A 23,510-nucleotide genomic window follows, 5' to 3' on the forward strand; every position below is an offset into this window, starting at 1 on the left:
AGAGTGATGATAGTCATTCCAGGTCTATGAAGAAAGATTGAAAGAATTAAATCTTTTTTGCCTAAGTAGACATAGAATGAGAGGACACATGATAGAAGTGTTCAAATTCATTAAGGGTATAAGTAAGGCGGATGCCAGCTGCTACTTCAAAATTAATCCATCGTCAAGGACAGAGGTGAAGACAGGTTAAAGGTAGATTTAAGACTAACATTAGGAAGCACAGCAAATTGTGGACACATGAAACAAACTACCTAGTTGTTTAGTTGAGAGTAGTACCTTAGAGACTTTCAATTCTTAACTTGATAGTTATTTCAACACACTATGTGTATAGGAATTTGGCAAGATTTGTTGGACTGAATGGTCTGTTCTTGTCAAAAACTTTCTAATGTTCTATGTCAGACTGTGAGTTGAATGGAGAAGTAGACTTTGGTCTTAGAAGTGGACAGGGTGAAGAGAGGAAAGGGTCGGTCAGACAGCACCATCCACCCAGAGCCCAACACCTCACCCAATGAACAGATCGGCATTCAAGTTGGGAGCAGGAGTTGGGACATCTGGTTCATTGTGGAATTGGAATATTATTGTCACATGCACTAAGATATAGTAAAAAAGTTTGTCCTGCATTCGGTTCATGCAGATCAATTCATAACACAGTGCACTGAGGTAAAACAAGAAACAAATTCAGAATAAAGTATAACAACTACAGAAATGTGCAGTGTAGGTAGATAAGGTGCAAAGTCATAACGAGGTCAAGAGTTGAAGGAACAACATTATTGGCCAAAAACAGTATATTTACATGTGTAATGTTGTAGGGTATTTTTTATTTTAGCAGTTTTCTGCAAAAGCAGTGTCTCCTGTTAGTAAGTGTTTTGGCTTTGGCTAAAGATAAGCAGCCATGTTGTCCAACTTAGGAAAATTGTGTCAGTCAACCAGGGTTGTCTTGGTACGTGGTCTTTCAGCCCAGTGGAAGATTTGGGAGAGCTGGGTGGAATCAGATTTTTGAAAGACAGTAATCTTTGGGAGGGAGCTGCTGAGCAGGGCACAAGGGAAAATGCCGCAGAATGCCGTTTGAAGGAGACCCCATTGTAAGAAGTGTTTTATGCAGGTGAATGGCTCCAACGAGGAAGTGCCAGTACTCTTGAGAGAGCCAGTTTCTTCAAGATGGTCTTTGAGGGAAGTCTGAACTGTGGCTGGTGTCCTTCACGCAAAACATGGGTTTAGCGCACAAGTAAAGCAATACTCACGACTACACCAGAAGGGAGCTCCAACACTTATGTGCACATTGGACTAGTTTAACTAATGGGGCTCTTGAATTTTCTTTTCCTTTTCTGTAACTGTTTGGTAAAGTTGAAAATTAGATAAATATAATTTCTTTATGATTTTATGCCTGTTAATTTTCTGGCAAATGATAACTTTGCATGGAGTAGTATTTAAATAGCATTTGTTACAATCAACGTTCCTTAGTGGGAACATCCCAACTTTCCTGTTTGGTTGAACCCCAAACTACACCGACTATAGATGTATATTGCTCATGAAAGGTGGCCTTCTCACCGCCGACTCACGTAGCTGTTAGCAGAGTTGGCTAACAAACCAGGTTTGTATACGAAGCCAGTGTGAAGGTTGGACATTTATGAGGACTTTGCTGAGGTGTGTTGGCATGACAAGCAACAAAAAACAACATTCAACAATTATAAAGAATTAATTAAAAAATCAAGTTATAGTACAGATATGGAATAAAATGTGCATAAATTCATAAATACCAGCATATATTTACAATGTAAACAGTATTATAAAAAGTGGTTAAAATATTTACACAATGCAGTGATAAGGCAATAAAGTTCAAAGTAAATTTATTATCAAAGTATGTATAAGTCATCTTATACAACCATGAGATTCCTTTTCTTACAGGCATACTTAATAAATCCAACAACCATAACAGAATCAATGAAAGTCTGCACCAACCAGTGTGCAAAAGATAGCAAACTGTGCAAATACAAAAACAAAAAAAAAATTAATAAATAAGCAAGCAAAAATATCAAGAACATGAGATGAAGAGCCCTTGAAAGTGACTCTTTATAATTGTTGAAAGTGAGTCCATAGGTTGTGGGAACATTTTAATGTTGGGGCAAGTGAAGCTGAGCGAAGTTATTCCCACTGGTTCAAGTGCCTAGTGGTTGAAGGGTAATAACTGCTCTTGAACCTGGTGGTGTGGGTCCTGAGGCTCCTGTACCTTCTTCCTGGTGGCAGCAGTGAGAAGAGAGCATGACTTGGGTAGTGGGGGTTCCTGATGATGGATACTGCTTTCCTGCAACAGCGCTTTGTAGAGGTGCTCAATGGTGGGGAGTGCTTTATCTGTAATAGACTGTACCCTATCTATTGCTTTTTGTAGGATTTTTCCATTTAAAGACAATGGTGTTTCTATATCAATGTACTCTCCACCACATATCTATAGAAGTTTGTCAAAGTATTAGATGTCATGCAGAATCTTTGCAAACTTCTAAGAAAGTAGAGGCGTTGCCATGCTTTATTCATAATTGCACTTGCGTACTGGGCCCAGGACAGGTCCTCTGAAATGATAACACCGAGGAATTTAAATTTGCTGACCCTCTCCACCTCTGATCCCTCGATGAGGACTGGCTCATGGACTTCTGGTTTCCTCCTCTTGAAGTCAATAATCAGCTCCTTGGTCTTGCTGACATTGAGAGAGGTTGTTGTTGTAGCACCACTCAGCCAGATATTCAATCTCCCTCCTAAACACCACCTTTGATTCGGCCAACCACAATGGTGTCGTTGAAGGGGATAGAAGAGGGTGGGGGGGACTAACTAGAATGGTCGATCAGATTAACTGTCTTGGGGGAAAATATTTTAAATTGGCGTGGTTTTTGTTTTAATAGCCCTATGGTGCTTTCCAGAAGGGACCTTTTGAAAAGGCAGTTTCCAAAAGGCTGAGAGACAGGGAATGTTATCGTACTAGGAACGTGGCAGAGCAGTCTTTAATAAAAGTCTACCATGCTAAGTTATGGCCGGATAGTGCTTCTGATGTTTCTCTATTACAATAGCAGCTATGTTGCAAGTACCTTGCTAGACTGATAGACAATAACACATAGGATTAGAATCAGGCCATTTGGACCATCAAATCTGTTCCGCCATTCCATCACGGCTGATTTATTATTCTTCTCAACCCCATCTTCCTTGCTTCTCCCCATAATCTTTGACATCCTTACTAATCAAGAAACTATCAACCTCTGCTTTAAATATTCCTCCTCATCTCTGTTCTAAAGGGACATTCTTGTATTTTGAGGCTGTGCCTTCTGGTTCTAGACTCCCCCATGAATGGAGACATCTTTTTCATGTCCACTCTATTCAGACCTTTCAATATTCAATAGGTAACTATCAAATATCGAAATTTCAGGTAACTAGCTTTCAGTGTTTGTATCAGAACTCACCAGCTCTCCATCCGTAATATCACTCAATTTTTCTCTCCTCACAGACACTGCTGGACATTTCCAAATTTCCATTTTTGGTTTTAGTTATCCGCAACAGTTATAACCTGCATATCACAGCTTTGCGAATTAACTACTTTACTGTAGTGCTAAAGTCACATTTTAGGCTGGAATGGTTAATGATGGCTGCTTTCCTCCCTGGATAATATTAGAGAATCAAACCAGCTTGAAAGACAAACCAATGATTTTGTGATCATTGTTATTGCTTGCAAACAGCACTTAAATTCCACAACTGCCATAAAGGTTCTGAACTCATGTCTCTTGAGGAGAATAAACAGTTAATGTTTTGGGCCGAGTCCCTTCATCGGGATGCTTCCTGAATTGCTGAGTTCCTCCAGTGTGTTGGTCTGGATTTCCAGCATCTGCAGAATCTCTTGTTCATGTCTCCTAATTTTTAATCCTGGTCCCTGGTTTACAAATCAAACAATTTAACTGCATCAATCTGGATTTTGTGCTCAAGAATCTGGAGTAGGACTTTACAATCTTCTGATTGAGAAGTGTCACTCTGCCATGGCTGATACCTTGAGCTTTAACTGATAATCTCAGTAAACCATCTAGTTCAATTGATACATGTAGAGTTTTATATACAATAATAGATCCTTGGATATATCATTTTGTTGCAAACTGTTCAGCAAAGGAAAATGTGGATACTTACAGGCAAAATGAAGAATAGTAAATAAAAATTGAACAAGAACAAATCCATATTGGATTAACAATTTAATGAGAAAATAATATAGTGACAGGGATGGGAACAAATGCAATTAATAAAAATGATACCAGAACGAAGGTAGCTTTAGTAGTATTTTAGTGTCTTGAGATTCCTACTTCAAGTTGGAGCTGTCTTTGTTGGAGTGAACAGTATTAGAGTGCTTATTAGCTTTAGCTCTTTGAGGTTTCAGCAAGAAGAAGCTTGTGTCGGAGAAGGCGAAAAGGCTGCAGGCAGATTTTATTCCCCCAGTTTATTTATTGTTTTCTTCTTTATATTTGCAGTTAGAACAGTTGGGATGCCAGGCAGATTAGTTGAATACCCCTCTTGCAGGATGTGGGAAGACAGGGAGACCTCCAGTGTCTCTGACAACACCTGCAAGAAGTGCATCTAGCTGCAGCTTTTAACATTCTGCATTAAGGAGTTTGAGCAGGAACTGGATGCACTTTAGATCATTCAGGAGGCTGAGAAGGTGACAGGACATATGAAAAGGTAGTTACACCCAAAGTGCAGGACACAGCAGACTGGGAGACAGTCAGGAAGGGGAAAGGGGTTAAACAGCAAATGCAGATTATGCCTGTGGCCATCTCCCTCAACAGGTATACTACTTTAGATACTGTTGTGGCGGGAGGAATGACCTAGCAGAGAAACGTCACATCAGTCAGGTCTTTGGCACTGAGTCTGGCTCTGTGACTCAGAGGGAAGGGGGAGAGGGAGAAGAGACAAGCTGCAGTGATAGGGGATTTGTAATTTCAGGAACAGAAAGGAGGTTCTGTGGATGAGAATGAGATTTCCGGATGGTATATTACCTCTCAGGTGCCAGAGTCCAGGACATCGTGGATCAAGTCACCAGGATTCTTAAGTGGGACGGTGAGCAGCCAGAGGTCATGTTCCATGTAGGTACCAATGACATAGGTAGGAAAAGTGACAAGGTTCTGCAAAGTGAGTTCAAGGAGAGGTGCTAAGTTAAAGTGCATGACCTCCAGGGTTGTGATCTCAAGATTACTACTGTGCCACATACTAATGAGGCCAGAACTAGTAAGATTAGAGAGTTTAACAGGTGGCTGAGGAATTGGTGTAGCAGAGAGGGTGTCATATTTTTGGTTCATTAGGCTCTCTTCTAGGGAAGGTGGGACTTGTACAAAAGAGAGGGTTGGGACCTGAACTGGATGGTGACTAATATCATAGCAGGAAGGTTTGCTCATGCTGCATGGAGGTTTTAAACTAGAATGGCAGGAGGGTGTGAACCAGAGTGCTAGAACAGACAGTGGAAAGGTTGTGGAGAAAAATATTGTTAAGACCTCGGACAAAGTCATGAATCAAAAAGTTGAGCATGGTGTGACTAATGTTCTGAGCTACATATATTTCAATGCAAGAAGTACTGTTGGACAAGCAGATGAGCTGAGGGTATGGACTGATACCTGGAATTATGATATTGTAGCCATTAGTGAGAATTGGTTGCATGAGGGACAGCACTGGCAGCTCTATATTCCAGGGTTCGTTGTTTAGATATGACAGAGAGGGAGGGATTAAAGGGACAGGGGTGTGTTACTAGTCAGGGAAAGTGTCACAGCAATGTTTAATCAGGACAGACTGACAAATTTGTCTAGTGAAACTTTATGGGTGGAACTGAGGAATAAGAAAGGTATTGGGCTATATTATAGACTACTCAATATTCTGCAGGATTTAGAGGAACAAATTTGTAGGGTGATTGCAGACTGTTGCAAGAAATGTAAGGTTGTGATGGTAGGTGATTTTAACTTCCCACATATTGATTGGGGCTCCCATACTGTAAAAGGACTAGATGGGGATAGTTTGTCAAATGTGTCTGGTGAAGTTACTTTAAAGTACGTAGAAGTACCGACAAAAGAGTGTACAATACCCGATCCCCCATTTGGGAATGAGACAAGGTAGGTGTAGGGGAACACGCTACATCTAGTGATCACAATGCCATTTGTTTCAAAGTAAATATGGAAAAAGATAGGTCTTTTTCATAACCCATAACCCTGCCTTCCTTCCAACATTCCCAGCTCCTAGTCATGTCCATGCTCTGACTCTCCTTGTCCAATCCCCTGCTTTAATTCTCCCTACCCCAATTCCCAAAGCCACTTCAAATTTCCGCCTCATTCTGTCCCCACATACCTCCTCTCTACACCCTCCTGCAGCCCACATTTCTATTGCTAATTGTTTAGGTGTGTGGTACCCTTGTTATTTATAACAGTCGAAGCAGAAACGAGTGATTATGACTCCTATGTTTGCCATCCCGTCAACACAACCACCCTACTGTAAAGATTTTTGACAAAAACTTAACAAACACTGTCTACTTCCTACATCTCTGGTACTACCTCTCAGACGGTAAGGATGAAAATCACCCTTGGCTTTAGCGTGCCAGCACAGCCTTTGACCATGTAAGCAAATGGATCAAGTTCCTAAAGCTTGTTTACCAGACAACAGCGATTCCTTATTTCCCAGATTTCCATGTCTTGTATGTATACATATTTAGAGACTTGTATGATAGGCAGCAGGTCAAAATTTCTCCCATGTCTGACTCCAGAGAGAGGCGTTCCAGTCCTTCATTACAACCAGGGATTTCAAAGTAGATAGAGGAAACGAATTTTTAAGCGCTCCATGACTGTTCATTGGGGCTGAGAGTATTAAGAACGATTTCCATACACTTAAGAGCCCGCATACACAGTGGAAACCGCTGCCACCCTATCCCCGCCCCACGCACACCATCCAGCATTTCCTACCCCACCTGTGGCTGAGGCCTCGCATCCTCAGCGCTCCAGAACCGAATGAAAATCGCCTCAGACCCGCCTCGACCAACCTCTCCCCGCCCAGCCCCGAGTACGCGCCACTGCCTCGCGCACAGGCGCGTAACCGGTCCCGTCGCGCCTCGCGGTGGCCGCCGGGAATGGATGGGCGCGCGAGCCTGTGCCGGAACCGGGCGCGCGGTTAGTGTGAGGGTTGCCGGCTAGGCGAGCGCGGGGCCGTGCAGTCGTTGTACCGGTGAGTGGTTTCGGAGCGGCTGTGCTCGGCCCGGCTTCCCTTCCGCTCAGCGGCAGCTCGGGATCAGGGTGTCGCACCTGCTGCGTTTCCCGATCGGGCCTGTCCGGCCTCTGCGGCAACGCGGGTCCGGAGTGCACTGATAAAGTCTGCTTGGCCGCGGGAGCCGGCAACTGAACCGGTTTCCGACCAGAATTGATCAACTCTTCCTCCGTCCTCTCATTACCCTCCCAAGGCCCATCCCACCCCCTCTCTCCTCTTCCCCACTCCACCCCCTCTCTCCTCTTCCCCACTCCACCCCCTCTCTGCTCTTCCCCACTCCACCCCCTCTCTGCTCTTCCCCACTCCACCCCCTCTCTGCTCTTCCCCACTCCACCCCCTCTGCTCTTCCCCACTCCACCCCCTCTCTGCTCTTCCCCACTCCACCCCCTCTGCTCTTCCCCACTCCACCCCCTCTCTCCTCTTCCCCACTCCACCCCTCTCTGCTCTTCCCCACTCCACCCCTCTCTGCTCTTCCCCACTCCACCCCCCCTCCTCTTCCCCACTCCACCCCCTCTCTCCTCTTCCCCACTCCACCCCTCTCTGCTCTTCCCCACTCCACCCCTCTCTGCTCTTCCCCACTCCACCCCTCTCTGCTCTTCCCCACTCCACCCCCCCTCCTCTTCCCCACTCCACCCCCTCTCTCCTCTTCCCCACTCCACCCCCCTCTGCTCTTCCCCACTCCACCCCCTCTGTCCTCTTCCCCACTCCACCCCCCTCTCCTCTTCCCCACTCCACCCCCTCTCCTCTTCCCACTCAGCCCATCCTCATCCCTAGTCCCTCATCTTCTGCAATCCTCATCCTCTCCACCCCGTCTCTCCTCTTCCCACTCAGCCCGTCCTCATCCATAGTCCCTCCTCTTCCACAATCCTCATCCCCACTACCCCTCCCCCTTCCCCTACCCCACTCCCCCTTCCCCACTCTTGTTCCCCCACCTCCCCCTCTTCCAGACTCCCCACTCCCCCTTCCCCCCTCTGTCCTCGCCTCTTCCCCCCAGATTATTTGCACTCCATCTTATATTTTCTCACTCATGTTCTCACTTACTACCCTTCCCACCATTCACTGGGTTGTGATTTCTTGCTGTTCCTTTTTCCCACAGTTCAATCGTGAGTATTTTAAGTATGCGGTAATACTGAAACTACATTGGAATTATTGTACCCTGTTATTGAGGTGAAGAAGAAGTGTGGATCAGTCTCCCCTGGAGTGTCAGCATCACACTTCAGCCATGGATCAAGCTAACAACGGTATGCCCCCCTATGCACAAGGATTATCGTCACCACAAGTAAGTTCTATGTAATTCATATTCCTGTCACCTTTCTCAAAATACCAAGTTTGTAGTGAGTTACTTATTTTGAAGGTGGGAAGTTATGCAGCAAACTAGAAGTAGCTTTAGCAGTGTGGTTGAAGATATTGCCAGGAATGATCTAGCAGCAGATTGTTAAATAAATCAGAATGGGAGGTAGAAGCTCTGGATATATGAAAATTATAGACATGTGAATTGAAACCATGAAGGAATTTGAGGATTGGACAGAGATTTTGAGCTTGGTAAAAGTTATTGGGACTTTGGGGTGAAAAGGTCCCAAGATGTTTGGTGGTTAAGTTTAATGTCAGGGAATGTAGCCATCGACGAAATGGAGGAAAAAAACCCAAACAATGATTGACTGAAAACCATTAGAACCCCAAAGTTGCAGGATTGAGCCTGAGAAACTAATGGGTAGAGCATGGAAGATGTTAAATCATTTATCCTTGGAGTTAAAGTTCAGAGTGTCTCACAAGCAGAGATGGAAGTGTATGCCTCATGATCAACTCCTCTTGGTGTTGTCCCAGTTCTGCTCACCAGACATGGAATATCTTGCAATTAAGTGCTGTCTGTTTTACCTGCCATGAGAGATTTCTGTGATCATTTTGGTAGCAGTGTACGTTCCAACTCAGGCCAATGTCAAGCAAGCTTCAGATGATTCAAGCTTTGGGATCAATATCGTTTTGGGGGATTTTAATCAGGCCCGCCTGAAAAAGTCACTAAATAATTACCATCAATAGATCACTTGTATTACCAGAGGAAACAACACATTAGACCACTGTTACCCCATGATCAAGAATGTCTACCGTGCCATTCCATGTCCTCACTTCAGAAAGTCTGATTACCTGGCTGTACTTCTCCTTGTGTATAGGCAGAGACTGTAGACTGCAACATCAGTAGTGAGAACCAAGAAGGTATGGACAAGGGAAGCACAGGAGTGCTTACAGGACTGGATCAGTGGACCGGACTGTATTCAGGAATTCATCTTCAAATCTGGATGAGTATGTCGCAGTTGTTACCGACTTCATTAAAACCTGTGTGGATGAGTGTGTGCCCACAAAAACTTGCTGTACATTCCCAAACCAAAAACCATGGATGAATCAGGAGGTATGTCATCTGCTGAGGGCTAGTTCTGTGGCATTTAAATCTGGTGACCCAGGTCTGTATAAGAAAATCAGGTATGACTTGCAAAGTGCTACTTCAAGAGCAAACAGAGAATTCGAGCGAGGTTGGAGGCAACATTGGATTCACATCAACTTTGGCAGTGTTTGCAGGACATTACTTCCTACTAAGTGAAACCCAATAGCATGAGTGGTGGTTATACTTCACTACCAGACGAGCTGAATGCCTTCTATGCCTGCTTTAAAGGGGAGAATATAACTACAGATGTGAAGATCCCTGCTGCACCCGGTGACCCTGTGATCTCTGTCTCGGAGGCCAGTGTTAGGCTGTCCTTGAGGAAGGTGAACCCTCACAAGGTGACAGGCCCCGACTGAGTACCTGGTAAAGCTCTGAAAACTTGTGCAAACCAACTGACAGGACATTTCCAACTTCTCACTGCTATTGTCAAAAGTTCCCATCTGCTTCTAAAAGGCAACTATTATACACTCACATCTATGGTAATAAAATGCTTTGAGAGGTTGACCGTGTCTAGAATGAACTCCTGCCTCAGCAAGGTTACTTACTTTATTGTCACCAAACAATTGATACTAGAGTGTACAATCATCACAGTGATATTTGATTCTGTGCTTCGCGCTCCCTGAAGTACAAATCAAATTAAATATAACAAAAATTTAAATTTTAAATCATAAATAGAAAAGGGAAAGTAAGGTAGTGCAAGTCAGGTCTGGATATTTGGAAGGTATGGCCCAGATCCGGGTCAGGGTCCGTTCAGCAGTCTTATCACAGCTGGAAAGAAGCTGTTCCCAAATCTGGCCGTACGAATCTTCATGCTCCTGAACCTTCTCCCGGATGGAAGAGGGACAAAAAGTGTATTGGCTGGGTGGGTCCTGTTCTTGATTATCCTGGCAGCACTGCTCCGACAGCATGCGGTGTAAAGTGAGTCCAAGGATGGAAGATTGGTTTGTGTGATGTGCTGGGCTGTGTTCATGATCTTCTGCAGCTTCTTCCAGTCTTGGACAGGACAACTTCCATACCAGGTTGTGATGCACCCTAGAAGAATGCTTTCTGCGGTGCACCTATAAAAATTAGTGAGGGTTTTAGGGGACAGGCCAAATTTCTTCAGTGCAGGTGGCCTTCTTGGCAGTGGACTCTGCTTGGTTAGACCAAGTCAGGTCATTTGTGATATTCACCGCGAGGAACTTAAAGCTTTTGACCTGTTCCACCTGCGCACCACTGATGTAGATGGGGTAGTGCGGTCCGCTACTCCTTCTGAAGTCAACAACCAATTCCTTTGTCTTGCTGAAGTCGAGGGATAAGTTATTGTCTTCGCACCATACCACCAGATTCTTAATTTCCTCTCTGTACTCAGACTCATCATTACCCAAGATACGGCCTACAATTGTGGTGTCATCAGCAAACTTACATATTGAGTTCGATGGAAACTTGGCTACACAATCATGGGTGTACAGTGAATACAGCAGGGGGCTGAGTACACAGCCTTGTGGGGCACCAGTGCTCAGAGTGATTGTAGAGGAGAGCTTGTCCCCTATTTTTACAGCCTGGGTCCTGACTGTGAGGAAGTTGAAGATCCAGCTGCAGATCTGAGTGCTAAGACCCAGGTTCCGGAGTTTAGGAATCAGTTTATTTGGAATGATGGTATTAAAGGCAGAGCTGTAGTCAATGAAAAGGAGCCTTACCACTGAGTCCTGGACCCACTGCAATTTTCCTATCACCACAATAGGTCTATGGCTGATACAATCTCAATGGCTCTTCACGTGGCATAAGTCGCCTAGGTAATACAAACACCTATGTCAGAATGCTGTTTGTTGACTATAGCTCAGTGTTTTACAATCCTGATCGATAAGCTGCAGATCTTGGGCCTCTGTACCTCCCTCTGCAATTGGATCCTTGACTTCCTAACCAGAAGACCACAATCTGCAGATTGGTAATAATATCTCCTCCCTGCTGACGATCAACACAGGAGCACCTCAGGGGTGTATGCTTATTCCACTGCTCTACTTTCTCTATACCCAGGACTGTGTGGCTAGGCATAGCTCAAATTTGCTGTTGATAAAACCATTATTGTTAGAATCTCATGGAGATGAGAGGGCGTGCAGGAGCAAGATATACCAGCTAGCTGAGTGGTGTTGCAGCCACAACCTTGCACTCAGTGTCAGTAAGACGAAAGGGCTTATTGTGGACTTAAGGTAGGGTAGGGTGAGGGAACATGAACCAGTCCTCATAGAAGGATTGGAATTGAAGGGAGTGAGCAATTTCAAGTTCTGAGGTGTCAAGATTTCTGAAATCTAATCTGGTCGCAATATTTCGATGCATCTATAAAGAAGGCAAGATAGGGGCTATATTTTATTTGGAGTTTGAAGAGATTTAGTTTGTCGAAAATGTCTATAGTTATATTGTGGAGACCGTATGATAGGCTGCATCACTGTCTTGAATGGGGGGAGCTACAGGAACTACAGAGAGTTATAAAATTAGTCAGCTCCATCTTGGATACTAGCCTCTGTAGAATCCAAGACATCTTCAAGGAGTAGTGCCTCAGATAGGAGACGCCCATTATTAAGGACCCCCATCACCCAAGCATGCTCTCTTCTCATTGTTACCATCAGGAAGGAGATACAGAAACCTGAAGACACACACTCAGTGATTCAGGAACAGTTTCTTCCCCTCTGCCATCCAATTCCTAAATGGACATTGAACCCTTGAACGCTACCTCACTTTTTTAATATATTATTTCTGTTTTGCACTATTTTTAATCTATTCAATATACATATATCTGGAAGAGGCCTTTGAAAGGAAGCTATCTAAGTATGCAGGACTGGTCAGCAACTGCCAGCAGGCTGGATGGGGAGCGGGGTGTCTCCCAGTGGAAGTTGGTTGTAGGGGATTCGCAGCCTGTTCCTAAGCCAGAGCCTACAGCAATTTGGGCATCGAGGGAGAGAGGAAGAGGAGAGCCATCTGTAGTACCACCGATGCGGCAGAGAGGGCCTCAAGGTGGCTGTGGCTCAAGAGAGGGGAGCCATGGAGTCATGTGTAGCTAGCCATCTGGACACAAGCTGGGGTCTGATCAGCCCCGGCTGGGTCACCTGGAGAAGGGTGTATGATGTTGAAAGACCCGATACACCTGATGATTCCAGGAACATCACTGATGATGTGTCCAGAAGCATCAGTAGATGTATGCACACAGCTGTTTTGCACTATTTTTAATCTATTAATATACATATATCTGCTTTAATTGATTTACCTAATTATTTGTTTTTCCATTTTATATTATCATGTATTGCATTGAACTGGTGCTGCTCAGTTGATAAATTTCATAACACATGCCAGTGATAGTAAACCTGATTCTGAGATGTCTGCTGTGGTGCATTTCAGGATTAGGTTTACATCACTGTTTTATTTGACATGAAATTGTTGTTTTGCAGCAGCTGTACAAAGTTCAAAGGCCATCAAGCATTCAATGTGCAGAAAAAAAAGACAAATCATGCAAATAATAAAAATAAGCAAATAACATTCAGAACTGAAGTTTACAAAAGTGAGTCCATAGCTACAAATGAGCCACTCATCCAAGTGAGTGGCCCGAGCCTTGTAGATGGCGGACAGGCTTTGGGGAGTCAGGAGGTGAGTTACATACTGCACAATTCCTGGTCTTTGACCTGCTCTGGTAGCCACTGTGTTTATATGGCTAGATCAGTTCAGTTTCCTGTCAACCCCCACGATGTTGATAGTAGAGGATTCAGTGATTGTGACGCCACTGAATGTCAAGGGACAATAGTTGATCCTCTCTTATTGGAGATGGTCATTGCCTGGCACTTGTGTGGCTCAAATGTTACTTGCCACTTGTCAGCCCAAGTCTGGATGTTATCCAGGTCCTGGTGCATTTGGGTATGAACTGCTTCACTATCTGAGGAGTAGTGAATGGTGCAGAACGTTGTGCAGTCATCTGTGAACATCCCCAATTCTGACCTTTGGACGGAAGGAAGGTCACTGATGAAGCACCTGAAGATGATTGGTCCTTGGACACTTCTCTGAGGAACTCCTGCAATGATGTCCTGAGGATGAGATAATTGGCTTCCAATCTTCTTCCTTTGTGTCAGTTATGATTCAACCAACTGAGGATTTTCCCCCTAATTCCAATTGACTCCATTTTAGCTAGGGCATCTTGATGCCATACTCGGTCAAATGCTGCCTTGATGTCGAGGACAATCAGTCTCACCTCACTCTTGGTATTTGGCTGTTTGGTCATGTTTGGGTCAGGGAGGTGAGGAGCTGAGTGGCCTTGACGGAACCCAAACTGGCCATTATTGCCAAGTAGGTGCTGCATGATAGCACTGTTGATGACCCCTTCCATTACTTTGATGATTGAGAATAGGCTGATAAGGCGATAATTGTCTGGGTTGGACTTGTCCTCTTTCTTGTGTACAAGATGTACCTGGGCAATTTTTCACATTGCCGGGTAGATGCTGATGTTGTAGCAACGTATTGGGTCCAGGATAAATCTTTAAACTGACCATTCTTTTCATTGCTGACCCTCAGTGAGGACTGGTGTGCATTCTGATTTTACCCTTTCACAGCCCGTTTCTTGGTTTTGGTGATATTGAATGCAAGGTTTTTGTTGTGACACAACAATCCAAATTAACTCACTCCTGTGTGCTGCCTCTTTGATTTCTGAGATTGTACCAACAACAGTACTGTCATCTGAGAATTTATAGATGACATTTGAGTTATGCTTAGCCACAGTCATGAATTTAGAAAAAAGAGCAGTGGGCTAAGCACATCCTCACGGAGCTACCTGAGGAGGAGATATTAATACTGATCCATACTAACTGTGGTCTCTTGATGAAGTCGAGAATCCAATCACAGGGAGACATAAAAGCCTGGGTTTAGAAGCTTAGTGATTAACATTGAGGGAATGATGGTGATGAATACCAGGCTGTAATAGATAAACAGCAGCCTGATATATGTCTTGATGTTGTCTAGATGCTCCAAAGCAGAATGATGAGCAGTGATATTGCATCAGCTGTAGACTTTCTATGGCAGTAGGTGATTTGCAGCAGACCAAGGTCCTTGCATAGGCCAGTGAGGACTGTTGTGTGTTCTGATTTCCCCTTCCTGAAGTTTACGATCAATTCCTTGGTTTTGGTTGTGGTGACACTATTCAACCAGCCAGTCTATCTCACTCCTCTATGTTGTGAGAGGTTGCAGATGTCATTGAAAACTCCAGCCAAGAGGTCAGCACAGGTTTTCAGAACCTGGCCAGGTGCACCATGGAGGCTTGATACCTTGCAGTGTTCTGACCTTGGCCCCTGAGACAGGTGGGTGGATGCTGTAGGGATTCACTATTTGCTGGAACTTTTTGACCTGAGTCTACAAGAACTTGGGCTCAAAATCTGGTGATAGTCCAGTGAGGGAAATGTATTTATTTTGAATTGTAAGTTGAAATGGTACATAGTTACCTTCAGAGACACTGAACCTTCTATTTACTGTAGATATTGGGAAAATTTAATGACCCATTCACAGTGCTAGTGGCTACAACATGATAATTTGTTGATTTGTTTCTAAACATAAGTGATAATGTTTAGGTAGATAGACAAGGTATTTGATTAATTTAGCTTTCTCGTAGCAAAGTACCCTTTAGGCCACAATAACTTTGGATCTAATAGGCATCTCAGATCTGTAGCACAGAAGACTCAGTCTTTTGCTAAAACAGTACAGTAACAAATCTTATTTGTTTTTCCAACTGTGCTATAACGTACCCCTGAGCCCCTGGGCAATGGAGTGGAAAGAATGGGGGGGGACAGAAAGAGAAAGTAACTTGATTGTACATGACAGATGTAGCCAGCTGATAGCATAGTGGCATCTGCACCGAACTTCGAAGCGAGTGATCCCAGGTTTGAAACCAGCCAGCTCCTTCCATGCTTTCCATCCATACTTCGTTGAGTGTTGAGCTAGCAACTCGGCCTTTTTTTAAAAAAAAAACAGACAGAAATGCTAAAGAAGCAGCAAGGTTGCTAACAGAAAGGAACAACAGCATAACAGGTGTGGTATAACCTGATGAGTGTTTTTGTTGTGGTTTTTATTTCTAGATCACAAAATATGTAACATTTATAGTATTGTGCTTTTGGGTGCAGTTTTAACTATTTGTTCTAATTTTCTCTTAATGGATTCCTGGTGCACAAATCCTATTTAACAATCTTTGCTTATGTTATGAATCAGGCCTAAAATTAACAAACCAAATAACAGCAATGACTTAACGCAGTGCAGTAAAAGATACAAAAACCTATCTCTATTCTAAATTATAAAGCAAGTTGGTGAGGAAGTTGCAGAAGCCCTAAGAACTTTGTTCTAAGTAGAAGCTCGAAGCATTTAAAAATGATCTAAAGTAACTAAGGATCCAAGTACACAGATCTTTAAAAATGTCATGGAGAATACGGAAAATAATCAGACTGAAATGTTGTCTTTTTATGTAGAAGACTGGAAAGCAATATCTTTAAAGTCATTCAAATACTGGACAAAGCTTTGGTTTTACATACTAATAACATCTATATTCCTGTATGGACAGAACACCTTAGGAAGAATATAGCAGCTTTGAGGAGACTTGGAAGTGTTTATTTTTATTTATATATATCTGCTCTGCCACTCAATAATGCCATAGTTAATTTGATTGTAACCTTAATTGCTTACTCTTATCTCCTCTCCTTTGCCCTCTCAAACATTCAAGGCCTCTTCTGCTTTTTGTGGAAGAGTTTCAAAGACTTATAACCTTCCAAGAGAGAAAAAATCGTCTTAACCATCTTAAACCCCTTATTTTAAACGGTGGTCCATAATTCTAGAGTTTCTCAAGAGGAAGTATCCCTTTCATATCCATAAAAACCTTGTGTTTCAATTCAAGTCCCCTCTCACTCTTCTAAACACTAGTGAATAAAAGCCTAGCCTGTTCACTCTTTCCCTGCAAATATTCTGCATTCTCCAGGTTTTAAGTCTCATATCCTATCCTCTGATCTGCTTCCAATTCATTTATGTTAATGCTTAAATCATAAGACCAGTACCATACAGAAAACTTCAAATGTGATCCAACCAGTGCCCTATGTAGCAATAGCATAAATTCCATTCTTGGGTTCATTTACCCAACCAATAATTCTGCAATATTTCGTTGGCTTCTCTAATTATTCACTTTACCCACATGTGTTTTTTGTGTAAATTCTGCACTTGCACACCCAGATCTCTCTGCATTCCTTCCCATCTACAGGAGTGGCTCACAAAATAAGATTTGGGGATGGGATGGGTGTGATTTGATTAATTTTCAAGATATTAAGGGGTCCTGATTTAGGTGGCTCGAGAATATCTGTTTCTGGCTGAGTCGCTAGATTTAGAAGGCATGGTCTAAAAAAAATAGAGCCAGGTCTTTCAGGACTGAAGGAAGGAACATTTCTATATAGTGAAGGTTGTATAAATTTGGAATAAGTTCTACAAATGGTAATTGATGCTCTGCAAGTTAATTTAAAAATTTAAATTAATCATTTTTTAAACTACCATTGATAAGGTATGCAGAAAAATAGACACTTGGTTTTAAATTACCCACAATCTCATTGAATGGTAGGGCACATTCAATGGGCTAAATGGCTCGTTCCTCTTTTGGTATTAAATTAAATCTGCTAGAAGACTGAAAATTGTAATTTAGGGAGTATCCATAATCGGTCACCAGACATACTGAAACAAACCAGTGTATTCACAGGAACTCGTCTAAATAATGTACAAAAAGACATGGAAAGTAATCTGTGCTAGAAGTTAAATTCATGACGTTGTGCACATCACTGGGTCGTGGCTGAAAAAAGATCATAGTTAGAGTTTAACTTCATAAGATATACATTGTATCAAAAGGCCAGGCAGGTTGGCAGAAGGGGTGGGGTAGCTCTGTTGGTAAAAAATGGAATCAAATCCTTAGAAAGAGGTCACAGGATTGGAGTTTGTAGAATCCTTGTGGTAGAGTCAAGAAACTGCAAGGGTAAATTGACCCTGGTGGGAGTTCTATGCAAGCTTCCGAATAGTAGCCAGGATGTGGGGTACAAATTACAATGGGGGATAGAAAAGACATGTAAAAAGGCAATGTTACAATAGTAATGGGGGATTTCAATATGCAGGTAGATTGGGAAAATCAGGTTGTTGCTGGATTCCAAGAGAGGGAATGTAAGAATGTAGGATGCCTTTTTAGAACAGCTTGTGGTTGAGCCCACTAGGGGAAAGGTAATTCTAGGTTAGGTGTTGTGTAATGAACCAGATTTGATTAGCTTAAGGTAAAGGAACTCTTTGTAGACTGTGATTGTAATATGATAAAATTCACTCTGCAGTTTGAGCAAGGAGATAAAGTCAGGTGCATCAGTAGTACATTGGGAATTACAGAGTCATGAGAGATGAAATGGCCAAAATTAATTGGAAGGGGACATTAGCAGGGATGATAGTAGAACTGCAATGGCTGGAGTTTTTGGGGCAATTCAGAAAGTGCAGTACATCTCAAAGATGAAGTATTCCAAAAGGAGGATGAGGCATCCGTGGCTGATGAGGGAAGTTAAAGACAGCATAAAAACAAAAAAAGGGAGCATATAACATGTTGAGAATTAATGGGCAGTTAAAGGGATGGGAAGCTTTTAAAAACCAGTAGAAGGCAACTGATTTTATTACTAAGGAGAAGGTGCTTGAGAAGCTGAAATTTCTGAAGGTAGATAGGTCACCTGGACCAGATGGACTACACCACAGGGTTCTGAAAGAGGTAGCTAAAGTGATCGGAGGCATTAGTAATTATCTTTCAAGAATCACTAGATTCTGGGATGGTTTCAGAGGACTGGAAAGTTACAAATGTCATTCAACTCTTTAAGAAGGGAGGGGGCCTTCTTAACAGACAAGGAAATTATAAGCTGGTTAGCCTGACTTGTGTGGTTGGGAAGGTATTTGAGTTTGTTACTAAGGATGAGATTTTGGGGTACCTGGAGGTACATGATAAAATAGACCAAAGTCAGGATGATTTCCTTAAGGGAAGATCTTGGCTGACAAATCTGTTAGAATTCTTTGAGGGAATAACTGGCAGGACAGACAGTGGATGTTGTTTACTGGGATTTTCAAAAGGCCTTTCACATTGCCACACATGGTATTACAGGAAAGATACTAGCATAGATAGATAGGCTGACTGGCAGGAGTGGAAGAGTGGGAATAAGAGAGGTATTTTCTGGTTGGTTACCAATGACTACCGTAGATTCCGGACTACAGAGCGCACCTGATTTTAAGCTGCTGGCACTAATTTTAGAAATAAAATCATTTTTTTAAATGTAAAGGCCGCACCGGATTTTAGGCCGCACCGGATTTTCGGCCGCAGGTGTCCCACGTTGTAATATGAGATATTTACACAGAAAGATATTACACGTGAGGATTTTTTTAACTTTTAATTAAATCCATATGGTAACAAAAACAAATACATATTGCAAATGCTTTTTTTCGAACCGTGCCCGTACGCGGCTACTTTTAAATATACGTTGCGTATACTTCTTTACTGAACAACATTCCAATATCTCCTAACGACTGGTAAAAAATATATATACTGCAGCCTACCAGGAAAAGTTATTGATACCTTTAACTTAAAAGCAGAGTTCGCTCAGATCCAAAGCCGCTCGCGTAATCCGCTCCCCCCTCCTTTCCGTTTCATCGCAAACGGCATTTAAAAGCAGATTTCGCTCGGATCCAAAGCCGCTCGCGTAATCCGCTCCCCCCTCCTTTCCGTTTCATCGCAAACGGCATTTAAAAGCAGATTTCGCTCGGATCCAAAGCCGCTCGCGTAATCCGCTCCCCCCTCCTTTCCGTTTCATCGCAAACGGCATTTTCCCACAAGACGCCGCGAAACCGGGTGTGACGTCATAGCATCCCGCGATGTAGTACAGAAAACAAATATAGTTTAAACTAAGTAGGGTAGGTAGCACAATGCTTCGAGTGTTTTCCATGTTGATGAGGGTGAGTACAAATGACTGATTTACAATAATTTAATTGTGAAAGTGCGCTTGATTTATCGTACAATTTCATTGGACCTCTGTGAACTACTCATCAATTTTATTGGTCTACTGTTACGAGGCAAAATGTTTACGAGGCGGCATGAAAAAAACCTTGCATTAGCCGCATCGGATTATTGGCCGCAAAGTTCAAAGCTGTTCAAAATGTGGGAAAAAAGTAGCGGCTTAAAATCCGGAATCTACGGTAGTTTTGTTTCGCAGGGCTGTGTGTTAGGACCACTTCTTTTCACGTTATATCAATGATTTAGATGATAAAATTGATTGCTTTTTGGTCATGTTTGAGGACAATACAAAGATGGGTGGAAGGGCAAGAAGTGTTCAGGAAGCAGGGAGTCTGCAGAAGGACTTGGGACAGATTGGGAGAATGGGCATACAAGTGGCAGATGGAATATAGTGTAGGGAGCTGTATGGTCATGCATTTTGGTAGAAGCAATAAAAGCATAGACTTTTTTCTAAATGGGGAGAAAGTTCAGACATCAGAGGTGCAAAGGGACTTGGGAATCCTTGTGCAGGATTCCCTAAAGGTGAATTTGCAGATTGAGTCAGTGGTAAGGAAGGCAAAAGCAATTTTAGCATTCATTTCGGGAGGTCTAGAATATAAGAGCAAGGATGTCATACTGAGGCTTTATAAGGCATTGGTTAGACCATACTTGGAGTACTGTGAGCAGTTTTGGGCCTCTTATCTAAGAAAGGATGTGCTGGTATTGAATAGGGTCCAGAGAAGGTTCATGGGAATGATTCTGGGAATGAAAGGTTGCCAGAGAAGGAGCTCTGAGCCATCAAACTGCAGTTTAGAAGAATGAGGAGGGATTTCATTGAAACCTGTTAAATATTGAAAGGACTAGATACCATGGGTGTGGAGAGAATGTTTCCTTTAGTGATGGAGTCTAGAACCAGAGCGAACAGTCTCAGAATACAAAGACATCCTTTAGAACAGATATGCGAAGGAATTTCTTTCGCCAGAAGGTGGTGGATTGGTGGAATTCATAGCCACAGATGGCTGTGGAGGCAAAGTCATTGAGTATATTTAAAGAGGTGGTTTATAGGTTCTTGATTAGTCAGGGCATCAAAGGTTGTGGAGAGAAGGCAGAATGGGTTTAAGAGGGATATTAGATCAGCCATGATGGAATGGCAGAGCAGACTTGGTGGGTCAAATCAAATGGCCTAGTTCTGCTCTTATGACGTGATCTTAGAGAGGTTAAACAGTTGTCACAATATCATGGGCCAAAGAGTACTCTGGTGTTCTATGTTTGATATTGAGTGCCCAAAAGCATGGTCAAAAAATTGTCTTACAGGTTAGCCTTATGAGGAGATCGGCAGTATACATTAGGAAGTGAACACCAGAGAAGCCTTTTAGATTAGCTACCTGTGGTAGAGCAGTGATCATGGCAGCGAGAATTACAGGAGGGAAAAGGTTTTGTTGGGTTGTAGGGTAGGTGGCTGAGGTAGTGAAACAAATATAAGTTGCAGTTGTAATATTTGGAAACTAATGTAATTTTAATTTCCATTTGTCTTCCCATATCTAGGGTATCATGACACCAGGCAACACCATATTTAGTCCAATGATGCCGTATGGCACAGGCTTGACTCCGCAGCCTGTCCAAAGCTCCAACAGCATATCTCTCTTGGAAGAACAGCAAAGACAGCAACAACAAGCAGCACAACAGTCCACAGCATCTCAACTAGCAACACAGGTTTCTTCTAATCAACCGCCTCAGCTCTTTCATTCACAGACAATGACTACAACTAATTTACCAGGCATCACATCTCATTATGCCTCACCAATGACTCCCATGACACCCATAACTCCAGCTACTCCTGCTTCTGAGAGTTCAGGAATTGTACCGCAGCTACAGTAAGTACCTTTCTTAGCGTTTTTTGTATAAGGTGTTGGCAGATAATTTTACAACTACTGATCTAGTTAACATTAAGCAGTCCCTAGTATATATATATATATATATATCATTTCTTTACCAAGTATAATGGATGTGCTTTAATCAGATTTTGAAGAGAACTCTAACTTCAGTGCCATAATCTTACTATTGCCCTTGTAGCACTAATATATTCTGTGATTACTCTGATCCTTTGTAGATTGTTGCATATAAGACAGCCATAACTGCTTGGTGTACTATACATCTCAGAAATTGTACATTTAAGAAAAACATTCGTCCCTGGCCTGAAATTTCAGGGTGTCTATACAGATGCTGATTTGAATTTGTGACATTGGTAGCTTTCATGCACTCTATCACAGATAAGAAAATACTTGTAGTTTTGTAAAAGTCATTGGTTTAATGTAAGTTTTATTTTATCGCATTCCGTCTTTTAATAGCCTTTTAACTTGCAATAGAGAATCTGATTTTTTCTTAGAATAAATATTGTAGGACTCAGTGGGGGTGGAAATTGGGTAAGTAGGAGAATGTGGATGATTGTTTCAAAAGCTATAATGAATGGAATGGCCTCCTATGGTGTGAAATTCTGTTATAGGGAGCCATAGAGAAGGCTTATCTCACAGGGAATGCACACAAAGTACTGGAGGAACTCAGCAGTCCAGGCAGCAGGAGTTCTGCTAAAGGGTCTCGGCCTGAAATGTCAACTGTACTCTTTTCCGTAGATGCTGCCTGGCCTGCTGAGTTCCTCCAGCATTTTGTGCGTGTTGTTTGGATTTCCAGCATCTGCAGTTTTTCCTCTTGTTTGTGATGTCTCACAGGGATTAACTTTCTGAACACCACTTATTAAATGTAATTGCCATTATTTAAATAGAAAATATTTTTTGCACCTAAGTCTTTACACACAGGAGTTTGAGAGAAATAGTTGTGGCTTTAGTTGCATTTTGCTAGTCCTTAAAAGTATTTTAAATTTTCGACAAATTTCAATAGTCATCGTGTGAAGTGATAAAATGAGAAGGTTTCAGAAGTACAAGAAATAACTTTTCTGTTAATTCAGAACAACTGGTGCCTTATCTTAGCAGCCAAGAGATGACGAGTCTATCGGGACCCTGAGGACTTGTGGAAACTGTGTGGTGGTTTCTTTCGAATTTATAGTCTTTTAACATCTTTGGACTATTTTTACTGTGCCCATGGTCTGTTTTTTATCAAATTATGGTATTGTTTGCACTGTTGTAACTATGTGGTTTTGTGCAGGTCTTGTAGCTTTAGTTTTTGGTCTTGTTTTGTCTGGTGGATTTGGAGCTCCTTTCCGGGGAACGCGCTAAGATGGTTGCGCGGTATTAATATGCAGCAGCCTCTCTGGACTCTGGATTGGGGATTGCCAAATGTTATGTGGATTTTCTGGTGTAGTCTATTTTGTCATGTGCTTTGTTGATATCATTCTGGAGGAACGTTGTCTCATTTTTTAACTGCATTGCATTTGTGGTTTCTAATTGACAATAAACTGAATCTGAATCTGAAGACAGCAAAGATTGCCTATGCACAAAAAAAAATTCAGGACCACCTATCTGATAACTGATTACATTACTGATTATGCAAGGAAAAAACAGCTTTGACTGTACCAGTGATTCCTTCCTCCATGTTACTCTAAACAACTTTTATTGCACTCTTTGAGGCACGCAACACAATGTCAGCCACTAACGCTACCCCTCCCTCACAAGTGAGCTGAAATGTCTGTAACAGCATCAGACTTGGGAAGGACTCTAGAGAGTCAACCCCCATAAAGCAACTGAACCAGACAATGTCCCAGGCCAAGTGCTTGTCTCACTGATGTCTTCACAAGCATTTTCAACACTTCACTTATCTAGGCTGCTGTCCCTACAT

At 42.6% G+C, this 23,510-nt stretch overlaps 2 protein-coding genes across 4 annotated transcripts in view; one reads left to right on the forward strand and one right to left on the reverse strand.

Annotated features, from left to right (window-relative positions):
- Positions 1-7,069: 7,069 nt before the first annotated feature.
- tbp (TATA box binding protein) overlaps positions 7,070-23,510 on the forward strand; it is a 44,298-nt gene continuing 27,857 nt past the window's right edge. The window contains exons 1-3 of one of the 3 annotated variants that reach the window (XM_073056585.1): positions 7,070-7,215; positions 8,351-8,533; positions 21,267-21,595. In XM_073056585.1, the coding sequence (XP_072912686.1) occupies positions 8,477-8,533; positions 21,267-21,595 (386 nt within the window). In that variant the 5' untranslated portion in view covers positions 7,070-7,215; positions 8,351-8,476. Of the gene's footprint in view, positions 7,216-8,350; positions 8,534-9,422; positions 9,553-13,078; positions 13,310-21,266; positions 21,596-23,510 lie in introns of those variants that run through there. The other 2 variants (XM_073056586.1, XM_073056584.1) reach the window with 2 other exon arrangements.
- The window catches only part of epm2a (EPM2A glucan phosphatase, laforin), a 65,354-nt gene continuing 57,061 nt past the window's right edge, over positions 15,218-23,510 (reverse strand). The window contains exon 4 of the mRNA XM_073056588.1: positions 15,218-15,649. Within this exon, the coding sequence (XP_072912689.1) occupies positions 15,390-15,649 (260 nt within the window). The 3' untranslated portion in view covers positions 15,218-15,389. The remainder of the gene's footprint in view (positions 15,650-23,510) is intronic.

Source organism: Hemitrygon akajei, chromosome 9 (genome assembly GCF_048418815.1).
Source record: "Hemitrygon akajei chromosome 9, sHemAka1.3, whole genome shotgun sequence".
Classification (NCBI taxonomy): domain Eukaryota; kingdom Metazoa; phylum Chordata; class Chondrichthyes; order Myliobatiformes; family Dasyatidae; genus Hemitrygon; species Hemitrygon akajei.